The 27,278-nt window shown below is 43.3% G+C and overlaps 1 protein-coding gene and 1 pseudogene across 5 annotated transcripts in view; one reads left to right on the forward strand and one right to left on the reverse strand.

The window, feature by feature from the left end:
- PARP11 (poly(ADP-ribose) polymerase family member 11) overlaps positions 1 to 18,168 on the forward strand; it is a 64,840-nt gene extending 46,672 nt beyond the window's left edge. For all 4 annotated transcript variants that reach the window (XM_079773647.1, XM_079773650.1, XM_079773648.1 and 1 more), the window contains 2 exons: positions 12,215 to 12,366; positions 13,875 to 18,168. In XM_079773647.1, the coding sequence (XP_079629773.1) occupies positions 12,215 to 12,366; positions 13,875 to 14,191 (469 nt within the window). In that variant the 3' untranslated portion in view covers positions 14,192 to 18,168. The remainder of the gene's footprint in view (positions 1 to 12,214; positions 12,367 to 13,874) is intronic.
- A 4,053-nt stretch (positions 18,169 to 22,221) lies between these two features.
- LOC307102419 (ribonuclease H2 subunit C-like) lies at positions 22,222 to 22,795 on the reverse strand (annotated as a pseudogene). Its single transcript has one exon. The product of its transcript is annotated as a ribonuclease H2 subunit C-like (transcript).
- Between the last annotated feature and the right edge of the window lie 4,483 nt (positions 22,796 to 27,278).

The following is a 27,278-nucleotide window of genomic DNA, read 5'->3' on the forward strand; positions in this document are numbered from 1 at the left end:
AGTGGTAGAGGTCAGTCTCCTCAGCACATTCCTAGAAACGTGCCCCTTTCAAGGTTCCGAGCTACGCATCTTGGCTTAGTCAGCATTGCAGAGGACTAGGGGAGCTATTTAGTTTTGTTGATATGACTTTGTTCGCTCAGACTTTTATGTTGAATTATAACTCTCTGAAACATTTAATTTCTGTGGAGAGCAGCTACAGTGTTTGGACAGGTTCAAGCCTGGGACTAATGAGAGGGCACGATCCTCTCGTGGCAAAGCCACGTGTAAGTCCCAGCACAATTATAGCCAAAGGCTATAGTTGTAAGCTTGACCTTATGGTCCGAACCTGTGGTCCCACGTAGCTAAGTGATATAGGCTGCGGTAGGTGCAGCAAGTAAACAAAGCTTGATCAGGTGCATGTAATTGAGTAGATTAGAAACCTGAGAGAACGTTGTAACCACGCCCTTACTTTGCCTCTTGGGATCTAGCTAGAAAATAAAGACTCGGCTTGCAGGCCGTGGCTCTGCCTCTCCATAAGAGAGGGCAGTGTCCCACCCAGCCCCAGCTTTCTTCTCTTGTCTGTCTTTTCTTAATCCTTCACCGCCCCCTCTCAGGCTCACCGAACCTGGCTGTGCTGGCACAGCACACATTTTTTAAACAATTACACTATCTTGCCTATAGTCATTTGCTTATTTTGTTTGAAGGACCATTGCAAAACATACCTGCAAATTTTCTGTTTAGCCCAAAGTTTATGTTGTAGATTTAAAAATCTCAATTTATTACTCAACTTAGGTTGGAAATGACCCATTGGATTGCTCAGTGTGCACTTAACCTAAAAGTGAAGTCCATTACAAAAACATAAGGGTATTGTCCAAATTAATCTGTTTGTTGTGATGTTTGTTTGTTTTTTGTTTGTTTGTTTATTTATTTATTTACAAATGTATAATAACAAAATACATCAGTATTTGTGAGGATAGAGGGCCAGTTGGGAGAGGCAGGATGGAGGGATTACACATAGGAATAAGGAAACTGGGGAAGGTGATAGATATGTTCATTATTTTTACAACAGATTAATAGATTAATGGTTGTTAATAGTAAATATGTGCAGTTGTAATGTATTGTATGTAATAATATCACAAATTGTGCTGAGGAATGTGTTTTTAATAACAAGTAGTACCTAAAATATGTGGTTTTCTGAAATATTTTTATTAAATACTAGAGGCCAGGTGCACGAAAATTCGTGCACTTGGAGAAGGGGTCCTTCAGCCCGGCCTGCGCCATCTCGCAGTCCAGGAGCCCTCAGGGGATGTCCGACTGATGGCTTAGGACTGCTCCTCTGCGGGATGTAACCAGGCAGGCCCATCAGGGGATGGTGCCGGCTGGTGAGCGGCTGGCCCTGCCCTCGCCCCCACCATTGCACCTCTGCCACTGGTCACCACTGCCCCCCCGAATCGCCATCCCCTCCCTCTGCCTGCTGGCACTTGCCTTGACTGGCCTGACAGAGCCTGCTTGCTGGCCCTTCCCCCCACCAACCAGTCATTTTGCCATTCAGTTGATTTGCATATTATGCTTTTATTATATAGGATGTGTATGAGATTTGGTTTCTAATATTTATTTATTTTTTATTTTATTTATTTTATTTTATTTTTTCTTTTTTTTTTTGTTTCTAATATTTCTTCATATAAGCAGACCTTTAGTACTTATTCAGAAAAATTTCAAATAATAGAGTTTAATACAACAAACCTCTAGGTAGCCATCATATGATTTAACATTTGTCAAGATATACCATATATTATCTATCAATGAAAGCTGCAGTCTCATTAAAAGCAGGCTGACTTTTGTTTGTTAATGATACATGGAATTCTTTCATGCTCTGATGCTCATAAGAGTTTATATGATAAAATAAGGAGTTTTCAGCTTTATTCTTTACTAGAGGCCTGGTGCACGAAATTCGTACCCGGGAGGGGGTGTATGTGTCCCTCAGCCCAGCCTGCACCCTCTCCAATATAGGACCCCTCGAGGGATGTCCAACTGCCTAAACGGGCAGTCGGACATCCCTCTCACAATCCAGGATTGCTGGCTCCCAACCGCTCGCCTGCCTGCCTGCCTGATTGGCTGTAACTGCTTTTGCCTGCCAGTCTGATCACCCCTTAACCACTCCCCTGCCAGCCTGATCAATGCCTAACTGCTCCCCTGCTGGCTCGATTGCCCCTAATTGCCCTCCCCTGCTGGCCTGTTCACCCCTAATTGCCCTCCCCTGCTGGCCTGGTCACCCCTAACTGTCCTCCCTTGCCAGCTGGTCGCTCCTAATTGCCCTCCCCTGCCGGACTGGTTGCCCACAACTGCCCTCCCCTGCAGGCCTGGTACCCCCAACTGCCCTCCCCTGCAGGCCTGGTCCCCCCCAACTGCCCTCTCCTGCAGGCCTGGACCCCCACAACTGCCCTCCCCTTCAGGCCTAGTCCCTCCCAACCGCCCTCCCCTGCAGGCCTGGTCACCCCCAACTGCCCTCCCCTGCAGGCCTGGTTGCCCCTAACTGCTCTCCCCTGCTGGCCTGGTCGCCCCCAACTGCCATCCCCTGCAGGCCTGGTTGCCCCCAACTGCCCTCCTCTGCTCTCCTGGTCATCCCTAACTGCCCTCCCCTGTAGGCCTGTCCCTTCCTACTGCCCTCCCCTGCTGGCCATCTTGTGGCAGCCATCTTGTGTCCACATGGGGGCAGCCATCTTTGACCACATGGGGCGGCCATCTTGTGTGTTGGAGTGATGGTCAATTTGCATATTACCCTTTTATTAGTTAGGATAGTTTTGGATCTTTGGACCAGCCAACTTTTATTTCTGACAATACTGAGTTTAGAAGGTTTTATTCAGTTCTTGGTTAGGTAATTTATTTTAGAGGAAGATGAAAGCCTCTCTCCCTTTTATTTTATTCTATCAGTGAATAAAGTTTTTTCTCAGATGGTCTGATGAAATCTTCATTATTTTTAATCTGGCTTCCAAAGTCAAGTTCATATTAGTCTCCTTCCTAATTTGAATCTTCAGTTAAATCCTAGTGATAAAATGTACAGTGATTCCCCAACATTTTATATGATGATTTTACTGAAGTCTGTTTTACTGTCGATGCCCTTAATGGTTTTATGTAATGTCAGTGTCTAGAAATCTGTGATGGCAAATGAACCTGCCACCTACTGTGACAGTAGAAAATACTAAGTCTCATTATGAAGACAGCCTGTCATGTTGTCATCTCCCTGAAGAACTAATATAACCAAGTTGATCTCAATGTCATGGAAACTATGACTCACCACGTGAGTGCATCACGCATCAGTTTGCATGTTGTTCAGGCCTTTCTTACTTCCTCCCTTTTTCTAAAAATATGTTTTAGCTCCAACTTTGTGACAGGCTTTATTCTGGGCACTTGGGATATAATAGGATATAGGACCATAGACAAAGAGCCAGGCCATCAAACCACAAAATGTAGGTGGGAGCACAGGGCATCTTGGAGCACCGGTGAGAGTATCTACCCACCCTTGCTGACAAAAGTAGGCTATGTATTGGGGGGTCGGGAGTATCAAGAAGCACTTCCTAAAGCAGGGATCATTTAAGCTAGACATAGATAGGTGGGAGAAGGGAAGGGCATCCCAGACTTTGGGAGCAGCATGGGCCAAAGTTGATTATGAGAGGGAACATAGAACATTGAGAGAATTTCAAATAGAACCAAAAATAGGATGACTGTTGAAGAAGAGCCTAGAAAGGTACTCCAGAGTGAGAACATGCAGGAGTTTGTAGTAGAGCTTGTGTGATTTTCTTTGGTAGCTTTACTTGAGTTGGACTGACCCACAGTTAAGGTAGAGAGTTAGCAGGGGCCAGGCCATGCGGGCCTTACAAACCAAACTAAAGGATTTGGATTATTTTCCTGGGACAGTGGAAAGCTATTGTAGGATTTTAAGCAAGAGAGAGATGAGTCTGATTTGCATTTTAGAAAAACAATTCATCCCTATATTGTGGAGTAGGGATTTAAAGCAGTTAGGAGTGAGTTTGCCCACCAGGGGGTATTGGCAATGACTGGACACATCCTTATCGTCCTGCAGTGGGGTAGGGAGATCCTACTGACATCTACTCGGTAAAGGCCAGGGATGCTAAACATTGTACAGTGCACGAGACAGCCTCATACAACAAACAAATATCCAGCCCCAAATGTCAGTAGTGCCGAAGCTTAGAAACTGGTTTAAATGGATCAAAGTCAGAAGCAGGGAGGCCATTGTGGGAAATTGTTTCAGTGATTAAACTGAGACAAATTGGGAGGCTTGAACTAAAGTGGACCGAAGGAGTGAAGAGGACAACTTTGAGGTATTAAGAATGTAGAATGATGTTGTTTGGTGCATAATTTAATGTGTGCAATGGGGTGGGTTAGGGAGATGGGGAAGATGACATTGAAGTTTCTGACTTGTTTTAGTTGACTAAGGAAATATGGGTAGGAACAGATTTTGGTCTTGGGAGGATATGAAGGGAGTAGTAGTTGATATATGGATTGGGAGCTTGGCAGAGTGGTGTAGACTAGAGACTCCATCCTGGTTTTGGAGTAGTTAAGAAATGTGGGTAATAGAAACCATAGGAATTGATAAGATGACCAGGGACTTTATGTAGATAGAGAAAATAGGAGGGTCAAGGATTGAACTCTAGAAGGGATAGACAGAGGAAGAGAAAAACCTAAGGAAGAAGCTGAGAAGTAACAACCAAAAAAGGTGGAAGAAAACTAGTGGAATGTGATCACAGAAGCCAAAAGAAGAAAGTAGTTTACATAAGTAGGTGTCATCCACGGTCACATAGTGAAGAATAGCCAAGTAAGATAAATATTGACAATATCCTTTGGATTCTGCAACACAAAGGTCATTGGTACCTTTGATGAGAGCATTGTTGGTAGATGCTATACAGCAGGCGTCCTCAAACTACGGACCGCGGGCCCCATGTTTTTGCCATTTTGTTTTTTTACTTCAAAATAAGATATGTGCAGTGTGCATAGGAATTTGTTCATAGTTTTTTTTAAACTATAGTCCGGCCCTCCAATGGTCTGAGGGACAGTGAACTGGCCCCCTGTTTAAAAAGTTTGAGGACCCCTGCTATACAGGGTGGGGCAGAAGTATGTTGACAGTTGTTCGTATGGAAAAATAATACAATAATAAATAGGTACTCACAACTGTAAACCTACTTTTGCCCCACGCTGTATTGTATTTACAACAAATGTTGACCAGTATTTCAAGAAGCTTGGCAGTGAAGAGAATGAGAGATCTGAGAAGATGGGTAATGTAGCGTTGGGAAGGGTGTTTTTGTTTTATGTGTTTTGAAGTAAAAGATCAGGTAGACATGAGCATGTTTACATTATAATAGGAAAGAACCTATGGAGAGGGAGAGCTTAAAGGACAGGAGAGGCCAGGGTAATTGATGGATTAAGTCTCCTGAAGAGATGTGATGGGATAGAACTCAGAGAACATATGTTAGGAGATAGACAAAGGTGGTCCAGTTATGTTATAAGTAATGAGAAGTAGGAGATGAGGACAGGAATTAGATTGGGAGCTCCCTCCTGATACTTTCAGTTTCCTTTGTGAAATAAGAATTGAGGTCGCCTGTAGATGTAAGGAGGTGTGGGTAAGAGGGATAGATAGAGGAAAAGGAGTGATTTGAAATGGCCATTGTGAAAAATGGGGGAGAAAAAGCGAACTTGGGAACTATAGGATTTCCATCAGTGCTGAAGGCTTAGTTAGAATGTGTGAATTTTTGGAAACCAGGGGGATGTTGTTTGACTTATCTCAGCAGTTTACAACCAGAGAGAGGTGGTGGTTGGGCTGATCCAGGAAAAGGTAGCAAGGAAAAAAGAACAATGAAAGCTGATATCTCATTAAGAATGTGGGAGAATGTGGATTGAGATCAGAGACCCTCAGCCCTGGCTGCCTATCAGAATCACCTGTGGAGCTCCTTAACAAGTAGAGCTATCTGTCCTCACCCCTGACCCACCACATCAGAACCTCCGAGTTCTGACATTATCTTTAAAAAGTTCTGCAAGTATCCAGCCAGGTGGAGAACCACTGGTTCAAACCTAGGCAAATGTACATCAATCCAGAGCATGAAGTACATTTGCCTAGGTTTGTACAACCCCTGCTGCGGCTCAGAGTGCATAGCACATCTAATTTAGCCCTTTTGGCATTCCAGTCCCTGAGAGGGTGGGCAATCTTAAGAGATCTTTGAGAGGTGGGTGCTACAATATTTTCAGTAAGTTCAGAAATGATCAACTTACACCTTACACAAAAATAAACTCAAAATGGATAAAGGACTTAAACGTAAGACGGAAAACCATAAAAATTTTAGAAGAAGCCATAGGCAGCAAAATAGCAGACATTTGTTATAGCAATGTCTTTACCAATACAGCTCCTAGGGCAATGGAAACTAAGGAGAAAATAAACAAATGGAACTACATCAAAATAAAAAGCTTCTGCACAGCAAAAGAAATCATCAACAAAACAATAAAGCCTCCTGCATAGGCGAACATATTTGCCAATATTATCTCCAATAAGGGTTTACTAGCAATCTCCAAAATATACAGGGAACTCATACAACTTAACAAAAGGAAGTTAGACAATCCAATCAAAAAATGGGCAAAGGACCTAAATAGACACTTTTCGAAAGTGGATATACAGAAGGCCAAGAGAAATATGAAAACATGCTCAAAGTCATTAATCATCTGAGAGATGCACATCAAAACAATAATGAGGTACCATCTCGCACCTGTCAGAATGGCTATCATCAACAAATCAACAAACGACAAGTGCTGAAGAGGATGCAGAGAAAAAGGAACCCTCGTGCACTGCTGGTGGGAATGCAGACTGGTGCAGCCACTGTGGAGAACAGTATGGCATTTCCTCAAAAAAATTAAAAATGGAACTCCCATTTGACCCAGTAATACCACTTCTAGGATTATATCCCAAGAAACTAGAAACACCAATCAGAAAGGATATATGCACCCCTATGTTTATAGCAGCACAATTTACAATAGCTAAGATTTGGAAACAGCCTAAGTGCCCATTAGAAAACTATGGTACATCTACACAATGGAATACTACGCTGCTGTACAAAAGAAGGAATTGTTACATTTGCAACAGCATGGATGGAATTGGAGAGCATTATGCTAAGCAAAATAAGCCAGTCAGAGAAAGGTAAATATCACATGATCTCACTCATTTGTGGAATATAATGAACGTCATAAACTGAAGAACAAAAATAGATCCAGAGACAGAGAAGCATCGAACAGACTGTCAAACTTCAGTGGGAAGGGCAGAAAAGGTTGGGGAGGTGTTAAGAGATCAACCAAAGGACTTGTATGCATGCATATACTAGTAAGCATAACCAATGGACACAGACACTCGGGGGTTGAGGGCATGTGCCAGGGTGGGGAGGTCGGGGAGGTCAATGGGGGAAAAAGGAGACATCATGTACTACTATTTGCAATACTTTAAACAATAAAAAGAAAGAAAGAAAAGAAATTAACATGGGGTTGGGCAAAGGTGGGCAGGACTAGTGTAGTTTGAATCCTATGATTTTTCCCAAAAGTTTAACTGAAGTCCAGGAGGTCCTAGAACTCAACACTAGCCTTTCTGAAACACCAAGGTCATTGTATGAGAGTCTCCACATTTCACAGGTGCCCTAGCAGTAAGCACTACAGCAGCGGTTCTCAACCTGTGGGTCGCGACCCACAGGTTGAGAACCGCTAGCAGGGTCGCCTAAGACCATTGGAAAACACAGATATTTACATTACGATTCATAACAGTAGCAAAATTACAGTTATGAAGTAGCAACGAAAATAATTTTATGGTTGGGGGTCACCACAACATGAGGAACTGTATTAAAGGATCGCGGCATTAAAAAGGTTGAGAACCACTGCTCTAGAGTAATCTATGCTGTGGTGTTGCAAAGCTTTGACCAGCTCATTCCATTCTGCCTTCAACTGGTGACACTATGTTCAATCCAGTGACCGAGCAGGTTTTAATGTCCACACATTTGGCTCTTTAACTAACCAACACTTCATTTATCTAAGAGAGACCAGAGTGAATTTTCAAATCAAAATTCATTCTAATCTGTGCCTGAAAAGTAGTGATGTTTGAATATGCTGATTTTAGAGTGGATTCTAATCATTATAGACCATGAAGCTTGACCTTAGAGGGATGTATATTAAACAACGTTTACTTAGGAAAAAAACAGTGTAGATTTGCTAACGCCCAAGTACGAGGCTCACCATAGTAGTAGTTGGGTGAGCCCCTTAGTGTAAGTTGATTTCCACAAAGTGGTTGAAAAAGTTCTCATGATTGAGGCAAGATAGAGAAGTGTGTGCGAGTTGAATGAATATAAAGAGAAAAATTAATACCCAGTCAAAAGTCTTATGCAGAGGGGAACTTGAATGGCATGCATGCTTTCTTCTTGAGCCCTTCAACATTTTTATCAGAAATTTGGATGAAAATGTGGAAGGTTTGCTTATCACACTTTTGAAAGATTCAAAACTACAATCGATAGCTTATTTGCTGTATGAATGAATCAGGAGTCAGAATGATCTTAGAAGACTAAAACAGTGAGTCAAAACAATATAATTATCTTTTTTTTAAAGAAGATTTTTTTCTTAGAAAGGCAACAAGTATGAATTATTTAAAAAGTAAGTACATAAAGTTTTAAAAAAGACATAATTTATTGTTAGTGAAAAGATGCTGGCTTTTTCTGCAATAAATATTTGTTTAATGCACATCCTTCTAAGTCATGCTTAATGGTTTGAAAAGACTATCAATAGTAGATCAAAGCATAGACATTAAATTTTGATAGATATTGTCAAATGACTCCTGAGAATGACTATATACATTTTCAATTCTTTCATCATTTAAATGCAAGTATCCCCTCTCCCCCTGCATAGTCACTAAGTTGCATGTTTGTTTTTAAAATAAATTATGCACTTTTAAATTGCTATCTATATATATAAAAGCCTAAGCAACTGTTACGATGGAATGACTGGAATGACCGGTCACTATGATGTGCACTGACCAGCAGGGGGCAGACACTCAGCGCAGGAGCTTCCCCTGGCCTGCAGGCCCCTATCACCAGATGGGGCCTGCCGGCCAACCTCCCAGTCCCTTCCCCTGGCCAGCAGACCCCATTGCCCGATTGGGGCCGGGCCCCCAGGCTGGGATGGGGAACCGGGGTTGGTGGCAGCGGATGAGTCCTCTTTCCCAAGGGGGCCAAGGGCTGGGCTCCCTCCTTGGGGCCGGCGGCCAACCTCCCGGGTCCCTCCCCCTGCCGGCAGGCTCTGATCGCACAATTGGGGCTGGGCCCCAGGCTTGGACGGGTAATTGGGGGTAGGTGGCAGCAAACAACCTCCCACGGTGCCTGGGGGAGGGGCTGTGACCTCTCGCCAGCTACCTGGGGGTGGAGGTGATGGGGATGGAGGTGCGGTGAGAATGCAGGGTGTCTGCTAAACTCGCTCTCACTCCCCCTGCTACCTTCCCCCGGGGATGCCAGGGCTCGTGTGTCCGGGAAGCCCTGAGCTCAGGTGCTGGGCTCCTGTGAGGAGCCCGCCCCACAGCTGCGTGGCCTCTTCCGGGTGAGCCGGGTCACAGCCACCGGGACCACAGGGCTGGTCGGGCTCCCTGTGGGTTTGCACAGGAGCTGGTCTGCAAGGCCAGCTGGGAGAGAGCGTGCTGCCTGCCAGGCTTTTGTGCGGCAGCGCCTCTGGGCAGCCCAGAGGCCTATGCTAAGCCCCGGCCCGCAGCGCCGGGCTGCACTCACCACATCTCCGAGTGGGGACTCCAGTGCGGTGACTCAGGTGGAGGGGGGCACATGGGGGCCCGGCAGCCCAGGTGCTGCCCGGGGCCCAGAGGTCAGCTGGGACCTGCCCTTCCACGCTAGATGCTCACACTTCAATCACCTCCACGCCTCCACATCCACACCCGTGCATGAATTTAAAAATAAAGTTTAATTGAAATAAATGTAGTACTGCATTAGGTTTGTAAATCAGTTGTACAAATATAGAAAGCTGAGAGGAGTCTAGTTTGAGAAAGTTTTGGGAGTTTTAATTGACTCAGACTTATGTAAACCAGCAGTGTGCTGCCCCTGCTACAAAATAAATTCAGTGTGTGCTGGTAGAGTCAGTGATGTCTGAGATATCTGGACTCTGCTTCTAATTCCTACCAACATTATAAACTAGAAAGGATCCAGCAGATTCTCGTCAACTAAAGGCTGTCGGGATGGAAAAAGAAAGGCCTGGAAGCCGTGCTATGTGAGGAATAGTTGATGGAATCCATATATATAAAAGGCTAATATGCAAAGTGTCCCCTTAGGAGTTTGATGGGAGTTTGATCGCTCGCTATGACATGTGCTGACCACCAGGGGGCGGTGTGGAACAAAGGAAGGCCCCGGCCGGCAGCCAGAAGGCCCCGGTCAACCCTGATCACCAGCCAGGCCTAGGGACCCTACCCGTGCACGAATTTCATGCACTGGGCCACTAGTAGTGCATATTTAACCTAGAAAAGAAAGCAGAGGTCAGAGTTCATAGTTAATTTTGGATATTTTCAGAGTAGTTTTGTATAAGAATATTTGAATTGTTCTGTGTTCAAAACAGAAAAACTAAGACAAATCAATAGAAGTAATAGGAAGGCAGATTTTGGTTCAGAATTAGGGTGGACATACTTTCTAACAATTACAGCTGATTGCAGATAGGTTGCGTTGTGTTGCGAAGCAGTGAGCACTTGACCCTGACCTGAATTGAAGCAGCTGTTAAATAGCTATTTCAAGATATAATGGGGGAGGGATTCTTTTTCATTTTTTAAAACATCGTTTTTATGAAATATTTTTAAAATGAAAATGCAGCAGATAGTTTACAGACACCTGTGTACCTACCAATCAAATTTAACATTTTAATATTTGTCACATTTTCTTCTTCTTTGTATCAGTTTTGTTTTTCTTTTTAAGATACAAAGCATTACAGATACAGATGAAGTGTTTACCCCAACCCTATCCTGTTTTCCTTCTTCCTCATGAGGTTGGTGTGATGCCTTCTTGTCCATATCTTTATATTCTTTACTAGAGGCCCAATGCACGAATTCCTGCACAGGTGGGGTCTGGCTGGCCTGCCCCGATCGGGGCTGATTGGGGGGGAGGGGCTGAGGGCGGTTGATGGACTGACCCCGTCCCCCCAGTCGAACTCCCATTGAGGGGACAATTTGCATATTAGCCTTTAATTATATAGGATTACATATATATGTATACTTATACAATATACAGTATTATTTTCAGTCATATGCCTTTTTTTTGCAACATTCTTTTTACATTCAACATTATTTTTCAAGAGTTATCTGTTAATATATGTACTACATCTAATTTATTACTTTTAACTTTCATGTACAAGTAAATAATTATTTATTCATTTTTCTATGAAAGATTTTTAAGCTGTTTTCAGTTTGTTTGTATTTTTTTTACTGTTACAATCGACCCTACATTATTAAAAGAGATTTGTCCATTGGGAAGAGGTTGAACTGGATGACTTAATTCAGTTTAATTTAACCAATATTTTCTAATCTCTGAGGATAAAAAGATTACGGCATAGTCCCTGCTCAAGGAATTCACTGTTTAAAGAGTCTGTGAGCTTTGTATTATTTAATTTATATTGCCATTTTTAGGCATCTGTAAAACTTGGCTGGTTTAGGCAATCACCTTTTTAATAATAGGCATCACCTGACATATCTATAGTTTTGAGTGTAATTTGCAACCTCAAGTCTCAATGTTAACTAATATTTTTTTTAATATTTTTTTATTTTATTGATTTCTTACAGAGAGGAAGGGAGAGAGATAGAGAGTTAGAAACATCGATGTGAGAGAAACATCTATCAGCTGCCTCCTGCACACCCCCACTGGGGATGTGCCCGCAACCAAGGTACATGCCCTTGACCGGAATGGAACCTGGGACCTTTCAGTCTTCAGGCTGACGCTCTATCCACTGAGCCAAACTGGTTTCGGCTAACTAATAATTTTTGATGAGATGACTTATGTCTCCAAGAGCATTTGAGATTCTTCTTCAGAGCTGCTTTGTCCATTTATGATTTATGTTAAAGAAGGTTTTCTGGTTCACGTTTTCTACTGAATTTTGCTCCCTGAAAAATTAATAACTGCCACTTATGGTATATTTCTGTGTGTTTTATGTCTGTGTGTATTGTTTTTAGGAAAAAGGCTCAGCTCAAAAAAAAAAGCGGTGTGCCTCAGATTAATGAACAAATGCTATTTCATGGTACCAGCAGTGAATTTGTGGAAGCAATTTGCATTCATAACTTTGATTGGAGGATAAACGGTATACATGGTGCTCTCTTTGGAAAAGGTAATTATCAGAATTCCAGGTCCAATTCTGGTCCTAGGAGCAAATCTCCTCTCTTGAGAGATAATGGACTGTTCTGTAATTCAGGGGGTTGACAGTTATTAGTTAAAAGTTATGTACGAGGTTCCCAGCACACCCTCCGAGGTTCTGAGCCACAGAAAAGCCGCCTCCTGCATGTACAAGATAGAAGTAAGACCTTTGTACTCGGCCGGGTTAGATCGTGCCCCGCTCCCAGTCGCTCGCAGGGCATCATGTCCATGTTCACTGATTTTTGCATTACATTTAATTTCATGTATAAGTCCTTTCCTTGGATAAAATTAAAACTTTTTATGTCATATAAAGAGAGAACTATCAAATAAATTAATGTACATTGTACACAGGTCTAGGTACTAGTATTTTTTGTTTGTGTTGTTTTTTAGAAAAAGATAGGTAAGAATATTAATGAGCAATAAGGAATAATGGGGGAAATCCTCACCTTTTTCCTAATGTTGTGAAAGTCCAAGTTCTCCAATTTATGCCCACTACCCAAGCAAATCAAGGAGAGAGATGAGGGGAAAAGGTAAGGGATGGACATTTATTTTGCTGGTTCTGGCTTTGTACCTTACCTCCATCAAGAGAACTAACGACCATTTAGGATTAGGGTGTGCTGTATTTTAAAAAAGTAAATAAAATTTTTAAATAACTACCAAAAAGTCTATTTTATTTCTTTAACTGTAAGAGGATCAGAAAAGTGTTACATAAATCCCATCAGTACTGGGTAATACGAGACATTGCAATTATTTTTCACAAATTTTTAGAGTAAGCGTTCCCTTAATGATGTCAGTCGTCTAGGCCTGACCCCTCCGAAGAGTCAGATGCTTTACTGAGTTTTCCCAAATAGGCAATGAACCGGTGAATTGTTCTGTTGGGATGGCTGGATGTGAACAGCATTGCACACTTGGGGACATAGAGTTCTATTATTTCCAGAAATACAATTGAATTGTTACTCTGTATCATGGAAATGTGGTATCTGGGGTTTGAAATCATCTCCGTAGACCAGCAGTTTCCATTGTGCTCTCCAGGGCTTCAGTGGCTGCTGTATAGGGAAGCCGGGGAGGAAAGCGGTGGAAGGAGATAGAAATGGGAGGGAGTCCAAGCAATTAAAACTCAGGTCCTGCCACACTTTTAGTCACAGAAATAGTTTGTATCAGTCTTACATATTGGGTTTCTTTGTAAGATTTCTTTGGAAAACAAGTCTGGCAGTACTTTTTGGTACGGTGTGATGGAGTCGGTGGTGGGGACTGGTCTGTACTAACAAATCTATCCCTGTGGCAGTCTGAATCACAGCCATCCATAACAGATAAACTTCTGTTCTTAAAGATCTACATAGGAGGACATTTCACATCCATTTCTGTTATACAAATTGCATGTGTCTATTCCCCTAACAGACTGTTTTTTCTTGTGTTTCATGTATTCTTCAGAGTAGTCTTTAATCTTAGCTTTTTTTTTTTTCTTGGTTCTTTTTGTTTAAGGAACCTATTTTGCTAGAGATGCTGCTTACTCCAGTCGCTTCTGCAAAGATGACATAAAACATGGAAACACATTCCAAATTCATGGTGTAAGCCTGCAAAACCGGCATCTATTTAGAACATATAAATCTATGTTTCTTGCTCGAGTGCTGATTGGAGATTATATAAATGGAGACTCCAAATACATGCGACCTCCTTCCAAAGACGGTAGCTATGTGAATTTATATGACAGCTGTGTGGACGACACCTGGAATCCAAAGATCTTTGTGGTGTTTGATGCCAACCAGATCTATCCTGAGTACTTAATAGACTTTCATTGATCCGACTTACAAATCTCAGTGGTCAAGGAAGTTTATTCTTTCTTGCAGGAAGATTTGCTCTCCTGTCATCTAGCCACTAATGTTAGTTATCTGACACTTTTGAAACAGATATGAAAAAAAAAGTGGACTCCATATAAAAGACATACTGACTTTAAGGTTGGTTTTATTGTTGTTTTGTTTCTGCTAGTTGTTCACCGTCTTGTTTGTTAAAGATGGACACCATTGCCATTTTAACACCTCGCGGTAAAAGATACCACTCAAAAATGAATCAGCGGAGTCTCAGATAGCATGGTCATTTAGAGTTTTTAAAGTTTCTGTGTGTGTTGTCAGGATGAACGTTTTCAGTTGAGATAGACTTATTCCTATATATGTCCAGAAAATAAATTATAGACATAAACGTGTTCCTTCAGAGGAACTGAACCTTTGTAAAATTGAATTCTGATGTTACTGTCCGCCAATCAACATGTTGCTTTGTTGGTCTTCTGAAACCCTGAAGCAGCCTGAGTATTCTTGAGAGAAGTAGGAAATAAGAAAACTATTTGCAGTCCTGCCAAACAAGCCAGAAGGAGAAAATCAAGGTAGAGTGCCCTGCTTCTGACCGCCCAGGATAGCAGGCTGCCGTCTCAGATTGCTCCTGTCCCTCTGCTGTCTCCTGCATCTGAACTGACAAATGCCTCAGCTGTCGTTAGCCTGCAGTTCATCCATCGAGGCTCTGGAATTCTTGTACTGAGACATTGCAGCTTTAAAGCAAGACTTTTATTTATTATTTAAAACACATATTTTCCCTTTGTTTTGGGGTTCTTACAGTGATTACTTCTAAGATATTTTTATCTGCTTCCCCATTACCACACACACACAGCTATTCAACAGTGATTTATAAAATTCACTTCTGAATTGTATTTCCCCATTTTGAATCATTGGATGCGTGGAACAAATCTGGTTTATTCCTTTCAGTAGCAATTGACAATCTTCTAACTCTCTTGAAAAGTTAGACAAAATTCATTATCATGTTTAATGGAAGTTTGTTTCCCTGTTCTTTCTGTTTTGCTATCCGATTCTAGAAGTAATGTTGCAACAGCTTCCTGCCCCTAAAGGTTTTCTGGCAGACGCCAGACAACTTGACAGAGATGTTGTATAGGAGTTCAGGTATCAGATCGGGGATTGGCCATACAATTGTTAACAGTTTTTTCAAACTTGATTTTCAATAGTTCTACCTGGAAGAAAGAAAGAAAAAAAAAAAGAACACTTGTATCAAGCCTTTCCAAGAAAACCTTCAATCTAATACTGAATTGTCTTCATTATCTTCACCCAGTTTGAGCTGAGAGTTAGTGAACACAATTTAACTTCTCAAGAAAAATCCCGTAAATGATCATGTCTGTGTTGTTCAGTTCAGTCATTTGAAGTGGGAAGGCGTCAAAGCATAATAAAAATGAAGAGTATGGAGCAAGATTAGGTTGGTAATTCTTTACCTACTATCTCCACATTTATTATAGCCCAGAACCCGTAACTGAGTGGAAAGTGAGTAGTACACAGGAAATTGCATGTATAATACAAATTAAAACTAAATGACAGCAGAGATTTCCTGACTCAGCTATGCGGACTAGCAGCCACTTTTGATGAAGTGCTGTGACTATTTAGAAAGAACATGTTTTAGAAACAGTCAGAAATCATCATGGAAATAACAGAGAAAAAGCCCCCAGGCTGCCTTGGGAGTGGTAGTACACCATTGCTCTAGCCTTGTTCACAAAGAACTTTGTTAGAGACATTAGGAATTTAGATTTTTGAAAATATTTTGTGCTATTTATTTTTACACACCAAAATGTTTACATAGTCTCCAACATGGCTGTCTTTTTTTTTTTTTTTTCTGATTTAACATGATTTCTGATGCCTCTCCCATCACTTGACTGGAATAACTGTTATAGTGTCTGGGGGCTATTTTTCATTTAGACATGTGCAGATTTCATCTCAGGGTGACTAAGAGCCCAGAGCTGAGATGTGCAAGGCAATCTGTATGAACTTAATTAGTTGGCTCATCTGTAGGAAGTAGAGTGTCTGCAGTAGACATTGTAAGAAAGAACTATTTGAGAATCTACTGTTAACTCTCCTTTTATAAGAAAGAGCCAATTGAGATCATTTTTAAATGTAACAGCATTGAGTTAATTGACACTAAAATTCAGGTGTGTTTTTTTGTATTGATCAGTAGATTGAGTTGAGAATCATGGTGTCAATATGTTATACATGCTGGTCTGGACCCATCCATTTGTCACCTTTTCTTCTTGTCATCACATAGTATGGGTGGGCAAGGGAAGAGAAGCCACTCCAGGTTAAAGAATCGGTGATTTAAAATATTCTACATTGAATGAATTCCAGCTGATAGTGACCTTGCTTTTTCACTTTGGTGATATCAGCCTCAGGGTAAAAAAAATGTATTTATAAAGAAAGTTTCATAAATCTTGCTGTTATGAGCAGGAAGGTTTTTGTACTAGTGTGACTTTCATCTCTACACTATGGTGATGATGGTGAAGAATTTGGAGCCATTTTTGCTATGTGAGAATACTGTTTTTACATGTGGTGATTAAAGCTCTCCATCGCAGGTCTTGGTTGTTATGTCACATATTTGTTTCTGTGATTTCTGTGTCTCATCTCCACCATGCATTATTTAAGCCTAAATTTTCAGCTCAAACTGAAGGAGTTTATTGCTTGTAACTCCACGTAACCCACTCGCAGATGGGTCAAGTCTCTTGTTCTCAGTTTGCATTACCCTAATCCCGTGGTCGGCAAACTGCAGCTCGCAAGCCACATGCGGCTCTTTGGCCCCTTGAGTGTGGCTCTTCCACAAAATACCACGGCCCTGGGCGAGTATATTTTGAAGAAGTGGTGTTAGAAGAAGTTTAAGTTTTAAAAAACTTGGCTCTCAAAAGAAATTTCAATCGTTGTACTGTTGATATTTGGCTCTGTTGACTGATGAGTTTGCCCACCACTGCCCTAATCAGATAACCTGTGAGGAAAATTACTTACTCTGTGCTGTTGAAAATTTCAAAACAGACCAAGGCCTAATCTGTGGCCGCACCTTTCCTCAGCGCGCTCCCCGGCTTGGAGGTGACGGTGCTGCCTGCGCCACCCTGCCTCCAGCCAGCCCCTCCCAGCATGGCCACAGGAACTCCTTTTGGTGTGAGTTAGGCATTTCACTTCGTCTTTAAGCTTCTATTGGCAAAAAAGGAAGGTATCCAAAGACACCTTAATTTTAAAGCTGAGAGAAATGAGAGACAGAATGATCAAGGCTCACCCGTGGAAACAAATCACGTTTTACATCTACTAAAATCATGTCACACTCTGTCTAAATGTTGGGCTATAATTAAGGTTCATTGTTATGAAAACTCAACTGAGCTCTGATTGACGACGTGGAAATGTGCCATGTTTATACGTTTTGTTTCTAGCCGTCCGGTGTTTGAGGTCCCCTCCCAGGCCGCAGGAACAGCACTGGAAAGCGTCTCCCAGGTCCTCGTGTGCTTTGTCCCAGGTTGTCCTCCCTCCACGGGAAGGATGTTTGTGTTGTTTTCAATAAACATATCGCTTGAAACAGATAGTCCATTTCTAGATGAAATTATGGGTTTTGTTCTTGTAAAAGAGAAATTTAAGGGGAAATGGAGATTAGCCAGGAAAGGAAAAACACCAGCCTTCTCAACAATTATGTTTGGTTAGAAACTGTAGCAAAGTGATTGTACTTATTTCTAGCCCTTTGTACTAATACGCAGGAAGAGGTTTGGTGAAAACAGCCGCCCTGCCGCACTTCCTGTGAATAATTTTATGGTGTTGCTTGGGGCAACGGTGATGGAAGAAATGAACATTTCAAAGAAATATGAAGTACATGATTCTTTTTTTTAAAAAACAACACATATTTTTATTGATTTCAGAGAGGAAGGGAGAGGGAGAGAGAGATAGAAACATCAGTGATGAGAGAAACATTGATTGGCTACCTCCTGTACACCCTACAATGGGATCGAGCCCACAACCCACGCATGTGCCCTGACTGGGAATTAAACCGTGACCTCCTGGTTCATAGGTTGATGCTCACCCACTGAGCCATGCCGGCCAGGGGAAGTACACAATTCTTTGTGGGCTTCCTATTTGGTGTGAGTAATAAATATAGGAGAGGTGAGCCCTAAATATTTAGGAAAGACATTGAGTTCATCCATTAACCTTCACTTTTTTGCAGAGGTAGTTTACTTCTCATGTTTTTCAAAAACTCCAGGCTTTGGTAGGTTGTGTAGTCTCTCTCTGCCCCCGCCCCTTCCTGTACTGAACTGTATTTGATCATCTCAAGTAAAAAGACGTCTTGTTTAGCTTTGGCTGGTGTGGCTCGGTTGGGCGTCATCCCAGGCACTGAAAGGTTGTCGGTTAGATTCCCGATCAGGGCACATGCCCAGGTTGCTGCAGGCTCAATGTTTCTCTCCCGCTCCCTGTCTCTCTAAAACTCAATAGAAAGTTAAAAAAAAAAAAAAGATGTCTTATTTATTTCCAGCACCCAGACAATGACCTCCTTGCTATAACTGAGCTCAGTCTCCTGCTGTAAGACTGTAGAATGCATTTTCTCAGCTCTAATTGCTTGGCTGTCATTCTTTAGCACTGCAGGCTAAGAACCTGGCTTTGATTCGAACTTTCTCATTGTGTAGCCGTGTATCTAAGAATTTAGCATCAGTCTTACTCATTTTTAAGTGGCTTCTCATGAGATTGGAGCATAGGGTTATGCCAAAGACATTGGTGTTTTCTACAGCTGAAAAGCCTTACTGTGCCCTCTCCTGAGAGGTTATACAATATGCTGATGATGATTCTGGCTCATGCTAACTTCACTTTGGTAAGCCAGTTTAGGGGAGTCACAATCAGAATTTAATTCCAATTATTTTTGCAGTATCCTATATAATAAAAACATAGTATGCAAATTGTCTGGGAGTTTGACCTGGGGACAGGGCCGGCCAGGGAAGGGAGGGAGGCCTTGGCCGACGACATCGGCAGGTGGCCAGGGGAAGGGAGGGAGTACCCAGCCAGCAGCCAGCAGCCGCTAAGGGCCCTGCCAGTGCACAAATTTCGTGCATTGGGCCTCTAGTTAATTATAAATACAGATTGTCCTTCTTGTGTTTTCCTGTTCCTTTTACCCTTTCCTGAAGGGCTCATTTCAGTTTAATGTCTCCTAGATAACATATAGTATCTGCAGGCATTATAAGTCCACATTTGATTAACAATCTTAGAGAATCAGTATTGAAGCCCATTTCCTCTTTTATCCTTTTAAGAAGATCAAGGACCATTTTGGGAGTTGCTGTATCTGAGTTTTCTGGCTTTGCTGTTTAATTTAGTGTGACCTTGGATAACTCACAGGGGGGTAAGGTTCACTTTTCAGAAGGTGAAGTTTATGAAGGACCAATCAGACTATTGTTAAAAGAAAAAGACCTGAAAGATTTCTAGGTTTCAACATCTGGCCAGACTGATGACAATTTTTGAGTTTGGGTCAAGAAATACACTAGAGCAAGGATCATGATGCATTAGGAAGCAAGAGTTTGGAACAGGAAGGAAAAGAAATTGACCTGGTTCCCCCCCAAATCTCTACCACCCATCAAGGTGGCAACTCTGAGTTCCTTCAGTGTGCCAGTCCAACATGGCCCCGCCCTGATGAACTTAAAGTCTAGCAGGGAGGGGCAGATGCTGAACTGTAACAAGAATGACAGGTTTACCAGAGGGGAAGTTCAGGCCAGTATGAGCGCCTGTGATGAAGGGATCAACCTATCCTAGGGGACCAGAGAAGGCTTCCCTCGGAAGTGACACATGGCGGTGGAGACCTGAAAGATGAGTGAAGGTGAAGGGTTGATTTTAGTGCCCCTGGCTACACCCAGCTAATGCCACACAGGCTTTGGGGAGACGAGAAAAACTAGGTGTGGGGTGGAGGCAGATTGGAGCATTTTTTAATCATTAAAATGAAGGTGACAGCATCAAAGCCACCTAAAGAACCAGAGTGCTAACCCTACTCCTGCACCCAGCCCTGCGGGTCAGTGTTAAGGGAACCAGGACCAGCGCTGAAGGGTATGTGGAGAGAGGAGCATGGGTTATGTCGATTTTTATACAATTTACTGGGAGAATCAAGATGCTTGTTACGTAGAAGTATTCATCACCCCTGTGCCTTTGCTCGTGCCTTGCTGCCTGCCCTTAGAACACAAGCTCACAGACCTCTCACACCTCTCAAGTCCTGTTTATTGGAGCGTGGGCTTGGGAGTCAGATGACCAAGTGGAATCCCACCACCTCCACTTACCAGCTGTCTGCACTTGAGGCTACTCTCTGTGCGTTAGCTCCCTCATCTGTAAATAGGGGTAGCGATAATACCTGCCTTGTGTGATGAAATACTGCCTGTAGAAACACAGAGTAAGTCTCAGTAAATGTTAGTGGTAATAAGTAAGACCACTTTTTAGGAAGTGTTGTGTAACCAATACAGCCCTCGATGACCTGGGATTCTTACAGAATTCACTCTGCACTGGAGTTAAGAGCATACTTTTCCCCCTCTTAGCATTTACTTGGTCAATGCCCTTTAGCCAAAGACTACCAGAAGCAGTCCTGTAGTTAGGCAACTTGGATTTTAGTGAGGGAGAGCACAGACCATGGGGAACCACGGAGTATGTTAGTAAGGGAGTTAGAAAGAACTTCCTGTAGGATTTGGGTTAGGGTTAGGTGATTGGGGAGTATCTAAGGAAATGGGGTTTTGCCTTCGATTGGGAGCTGTCAAAAGCAGGGCAAGTCTCTGATTGGGCATCTCAGTCTGTAGGAAGGAGGACTACTGGAGGAGGCACTGCCACTTGTAAAGAGGCAGCAGGCACTCGCTTAGGCTGGGCTGGGCTGCTTGGTATTCTGCGGGTGGCATAGTGAGCTTATTTTTGTCTGTGACTAGACAAAATTATGAAGTGACCTTGTTTTATCTCTTTTTTATCACAGTCTCCAAGTACCTTTGTCTGAGGTTGGTATTCTGAGAGTTTATGTTCAGTAGGAGAATAACATGGCTTAGTCTGAGTGCCAGGCCAGCTTCTAAATGTCAGAATGTTTTATTTTTCTTTGTCATTGAGTAACTTTTAGTTGGGCTAGTTTTCTTCCTTCATGGAAATGGTAAGTGAATATATTCATTAATTCAACAAAACACTGAGTATCTATATCTACTACATACCACCCACTATGTTAAACATAAGATGCAATGGTAAAATCCCCGTGTGCAGGGTGCTCCAAGTCTAGCATAAGAACAGATTTCAAGATTGCTTCAATCAACCATTTTTTGTGTTTTGTTTTAAATGCCTTCTTCAACTTTCCTGCAAAGAATTACCCTAGGCTATGCCTGCACGCTCCCAGTGACAAGAAACACCTGCCCCCACTAGGCAATACTAGAGATTCAGTGTTAGAAAATCAATCCTTACCTTGATCTGTAATCCCCTCCCCCATATTCCATCATCTGGGCCTGTCTTCCATTCAAAGTGCACACAACAGGTTCTCTGCATGTTCCCTGTAGCACCTCTGTGTAGTCAACACATGGAAGGTCTGACTGAACTTTGATTCTCAAGTCTCAAGGCTGTAATGACTACTCATATTTTTCTCAAGAGTACCGTATTTTTCCGTGTATAAGATGCCCCCCCCCCCACTTTTCCAATCTAAAATTAAGAAATAAATATTTTAAACAAAACAGAACACATTTTTATTTAGTAACTAGAGGCCCAGTGCATGATTGAATCATGCACGTGTAGGATCCCCTACACGCTTTCGCTTTTCACGGTGGAGCTGGGTGCCTGTCCACTCGTGCACCAGGCCTTTCAGAAGCCTCCGGCTCGGCAGAGGCTTCTGAAAGGCCTGGTGCCGGAGCAGACAGGCACCCAGGTCCCCCACTTTTGTTTTTTTTTGTTTTTGTTTTTGCTGTGAAAGAGCTCATTTATTGGGGTGGTGGACTCAGTGGATCCAAAGTGGAGAGCTGGTGAAGGGATCGGTGGCTTCCAGTTTCAAGCGCTGGTTCTCAGTCCTGTGGCACCTGTTTATGGATCGCTTCGGCGAGGCTGGGCCACGTCAGGGCCGCACGCACTTTGGCATCCGGGCCAGGGATGCTCTCCAGGCCCCACAGGGTGAAGCGGCTGAAACTGGCGGAGGCACGAATAAAGCGGTCGAAGTCCCACTCCAGCGCCTCCGGGGGTTCCACCAGCTCCTGCTCCTCCTTGTCGGATCCCACTGAAAAGTCCTGCTTCCCCACCGACTGCTCTTCATCACCATCACGTATCCCAGCAGGCCAGGCGGCACCTCCACCTCCTCGCCCCTCAGACTGCGGCCCCGAAACGACACTTGGAGTCCATTGGGACCCTGACGGATGGCCGGGGTGAAAAAGCGCCCCACAGGGGCGGGCCGGTTAACCCGGACTTCACAGGGCAGGAGGTGCAGCGTGTGCGCAGAGCGACGGGGCGTAGGTGGATGCGGTGCTTCTCCATGTCTTCCTCGTCGCTGCTCTCCATCCTCTGCCGGGTTTCCGTGGCTCGCTGACTGAGGCCAGAGCTCGCTCCCCCACTTTTGATGGTCCGCGGCCGCTGAGGGGGTCTCCCCTGCTGTTGAGAGGCGCAGAGGGTGGGACCCCCTCAGCGGCCCGGATCTGGCCGTTGAGAGGCACAGGGGGCGGGAGTCCAGCCCCCTGCACCTCTCAACAGCAGGATAGCCCCGCTCAGTGGCAGCGGATCCGTGCCTCTCAATGGCCGGATAGGCCACCCTGAGTCCCGCCCCCCAGCCTCCGCCGCCCAATCGTGGGCCTAGCGGAGTGATGGTAATTTACATGGTACGCTATTATTAGATAGGATTACCGCATTGTTTACATTACATATGTAAACATGGGTAATGTTTACATATCAGTAATATGATATTATGCAGCATATCACTTTATTCAGCCTCTGTTGCATCACTGCTCTCTTCTTCATCACTATTAGTTCCAGACATATCAATTTCTTCAACTCCTGTTGTATCACTGCTGTCTTCTGGGTCACTGTCTATATATGTTAAGATCATCCTTGTAAACTGGTGGCATTTTCTGAGCTAACTTTGTTTGTGTTCTCATGGCCAACCCTTCTCCCATCATGAAATTGAAGCACCATTTTGCCTTTCCTGTAAAATCAACAATGTTTATTTTGCTTGCAAACATTCTTGCCTGATATTGAATAAGCTTGGTTGACATACATAAGCCACTCTGGCGCTGCTCCATAGTCCAAGTCTTAAGCCTCCAAGTTTGCCCATTTTGCTGGTTTTCCTCCTAAGGCCTTCTTCTTTTTTGGCCTCTTAAAGAGTTGTTCTTCCTGTTTACTCCACTGTCTGATCACACACTCAGTGGGAGGAGGTCCAAATTGTCTCTCTGCAACTCTATTTACATGCTCTTTTGCATAGCTGACTACATTCAGTTTGAATTTTACAGAATAAGACAATTGCTTACCAGTATTTATCTTTTTTATTTTTTGACACCTTTATGGGCTCAGAAGGCTTTGGTCCCTTTGCATCTGCACACTCTCCACCTCCACCTCCAATTATGACATCAGCTGATGTCAGTAACAATAAGGCTGGTGATTGGACAAGGTGTAGGCAGCTCTGCACCTGCACAGCTCCCTCCTTGGCTGACTTCTGTGTATAAGACCCCCTCGATTTTCAGTCTAACGATTTTAGAAAAAAAATAGCGTCTTATACATGGAAAAATATGGTACTCTATTCAACAAATACCTTAATGTAGATTCTGTGTTGGTATGCCTTTGGTATTTAGGTCTGAGGGAGACCATGTTATTGGGAGGTGAGAGCAGCAAACACTAGGTGGCAGCATCTAACTTCGGAACTGGCACAACCAGGTCTGGGAACCAAGTTCATCTCTCCCCATTTTAGAGAGTAGGGTCAGAGGACCAAATAATCCTGTCTGTTTTTGCCACCAGGCTGGACAGTCCTGGTCAAAGCCACCTGGGCTTTTTATGTATCCTATTTGAGATAATTGCTAGGAAAAGTGAGCCTCTTCCCACTAGTTTAGAATCTTGCCTGTCTGAAAGTTCTTCCTAAACAACCCTTTCGCATACTATCGTTCGCTATTATTTTCTTTCCTTTTCTCACATGAAGTTTTATTTAACTCAGTAAATAATTACTGGGTACTTTCTGAATCCATAAATCTTACCTTTTCAGAGACAAGCTAAAAATCTGTAATCCTCTAACTTCTTTCTTGTCTTCCTCTCCAGCTCCTTATCTATTGGCGGTGCTATCTCCATGTGCTCTATGTCCTCCTCAAGTTACAGAGACGCAAAGTTCTGTCATCCTTGACACTCAGTTTCTTATAGTTGTAAAGGTAACACTTTAGAACACTTTAGAACACAATAGGCACATTCTGTACTCTTTACAAAATGTGAGTCAGAAAAGATGGGCCATAAATTTAGCTTAAAATTGGAATCTGTGATGTATCAACACACATGTTTCTGAAACACTTCTCTCATAATTTGAGGAGCTGAACTTGGTCCACTACACATGTTTTAAAGGTATAATTTCACACTGTCCCTATGAAACTGACGTGGGGTCAGATACTAACTTGCCACTCATGAGGACAGGAAGAACTGACTCCTGAGGGTGCACTTCAGTGTTGGAGCTGCTGTGACTTCCAATTGTGACTTCCAGACCCCAGGCGTGACTTCCAATCCAGTCAGCAATCTTTTAATTTACTTTTTTGCAATGTGGTTATATTTGCCTCATCTTAGCACTGATATCCTTCATTATAAAAATACTAGAAGCCTGGTGCACCAAATTCGTGCACGGGTACAGTCCCTAGGTGTAGCCTGCGATCAGGGCCATCTTCCCCGGATGCCGGCAGCCGGCCCCGCCTCCTGCTGTCACTCACCTGGGTTCCCAGTTTGCCATTGGGTGATTGGAGCCTGTGGGCTGGGGGAGGGACCAAGAAGTTGACCGTTGTGCCCACTTGCCAGTCCTGCCCCTGCCGTGGGTTGCCCTCTGTGTGTGGTGACCAGTGGGGCAGGGGCCTTGGCCTGGTGCCACCCACATCCTATGCCACCCACTCTCAGGTACCTGTTCGCCATTGGGCGATGGGAGCCTGCCAGCCGAGGAAAGAGACCAAGAGGTGGTCAGTGCACCTCATAGTGACTGGTCAAGTGGTTGTTCTGGTCATTCTGCTGTTATGGTCACTGGGCTTTTATTATATAGGATATGTATTATAAGATCAAAGTTTTAAAAATATATGTGTCATGGGTTTAGCATTTGGTGTTTGAAAAACAATGTGCTATAATGAAAAACCTAGGTTTTAGAGTCAGACCATCCTAGGTTATAGAGCCAGCTTTGCCACTTTGGAGTGTGTAGGTAGCCTTGGGGAAGTTGCCCAGCTTTTCTGAATAGCTGTTTCCTTGTCTTTAATGTTGTGAGAATTACCTGAGGCTGTGTGAATAAGAAAAGCACTTAGTACAGTGTCTGACATATGCTAGTTGCTCAACACTTAGATACAATTATGATTATTAATTGAATTGTTCCAAGAAGAGGGGATCTGTAAGGTCATGGTAAGAGGGCCAGATGGTCTGGGGGAAGACATACTGGAATGATAGAGTGTCAGATCTCAACACAGCTCTTCACCTCTCAGAAAGCACAAGAAATGGATGTAGGAGAGACAAGCCAAGGCATAGAAAGGCCAAGCAACATAAACAGAATATGATTTAGATTCATTACCATCCATCCACTGGCTTCCAACACAGATTTGTATTTTGTCCATTTCAGATAGCCCTAGTGGGCTGGGGGCAGAGCAGGATTGTGGATTAGGGTAATATGATTTTGAATATCCCTTCCAATCTGATGACTTTCTGTTGAGAATTCTTTGTACATTTTCATCATCAAAAAATAGCAACAATGCATACAAGAAGCAACCAAGGAATGCATAAATAAGTGGAACAACAAATCAATGTTTCTGTCTCTCTCTCCCTCTCTCTCTCTCCCTCTCTCTCTCTTCCCTTCCTCTCTCTCTCTCTCAAATAAAAATTAAAAACATTTAAAAAATAGTAACAATAGCACTTAATGCATTGCCTACATCTAGATTATCATGGACTGTAGTTAAGTAACCTGCCATCATTGACTATCAAGTCCTCAGAGCCAGGTTGAAATTTACTCTTTTCTTCTGGTAGCTCCTAGATCAGTGCTTTGAATATTCACATTTATATTTGTTAGATTTACAATTAATTGCATTAGCCTGAATCTAGTTTTAGCTCTTCCACCAACTGAGCAAGTAACTTCCTCCTTCTGAGCTTCAGTTCCACATCTGTAAAATGGGAGGGTGGTCAAAAGGCCTCTGCTAGCTCTCATTTTCTGAAGTACACAGCTTTTACTCCCTCAAAGCTGCCAAAAATGAAAATAAGGTGAATCTGCAAAGCAATTTATGTTCACTGTTCTCCCAGCTTGGAATAGACTTGGACCATAAAATGGATGATAGATAGAAAACTAAATTATAGGCAAAATGTACTAAAATACCAAAGGATAAAGAAGCAGACATTGAGGGTATTTTCAGTGTAATGAGTGGTCTTTTAGAGAGAGTTGACCCACAGATGACCTTTGAGAGTCCAGTCTATTCTTCTTTTATTAAATACTGGTGTCCCGGTGCACGCATTCATGCACATTGAAAGGAAATTAATTAGAAGGTGGCTGGCGGGGCGGGACTGGGCAAGATGGGCCAGACACGCCCTGGAGCCAACCTCCCTTGGTCCTGCAGTGGAGTGAGTGGGGTCCCTCTGGCAGGTGGGGTCCCTTGGCCTGGCTTGTGAGGATCGGGCCAAAACTGGCTCTCCGACATCCCCTGAGTGGTCCCGGCGTGCAAGAGGGCACTCTGCAAAGTTGCTGTCATACAGGGTGTGGAACACAAACATAAGTGTGCCGTAAACCAGATACGGGGCCAACAGTGCCCCAGCAACCACATAACCTTGGCTGAAGGTGGAATCGTGTGGCCCCCTGAGGAATCGGGCTCCCTCTCTCTGGTTTCCGGGTGCATCACCCGAGAACTGTCGCTGCTTAGTCACCACAGCTCAGCAGCTC

Source organism: Cnephaeus nilssonii, assembly GCF_951640355.1.
Source record: "Cnephaeus nilssonii genome assembly, chromosome: 6".
NCBI classification, from domain to species: Eukaryota; Metazoa; Chordata; class Mammalia; order Chiroptera; family Vespertilionidae; genus Cnephaeus; species Cnephaeus nilssonii.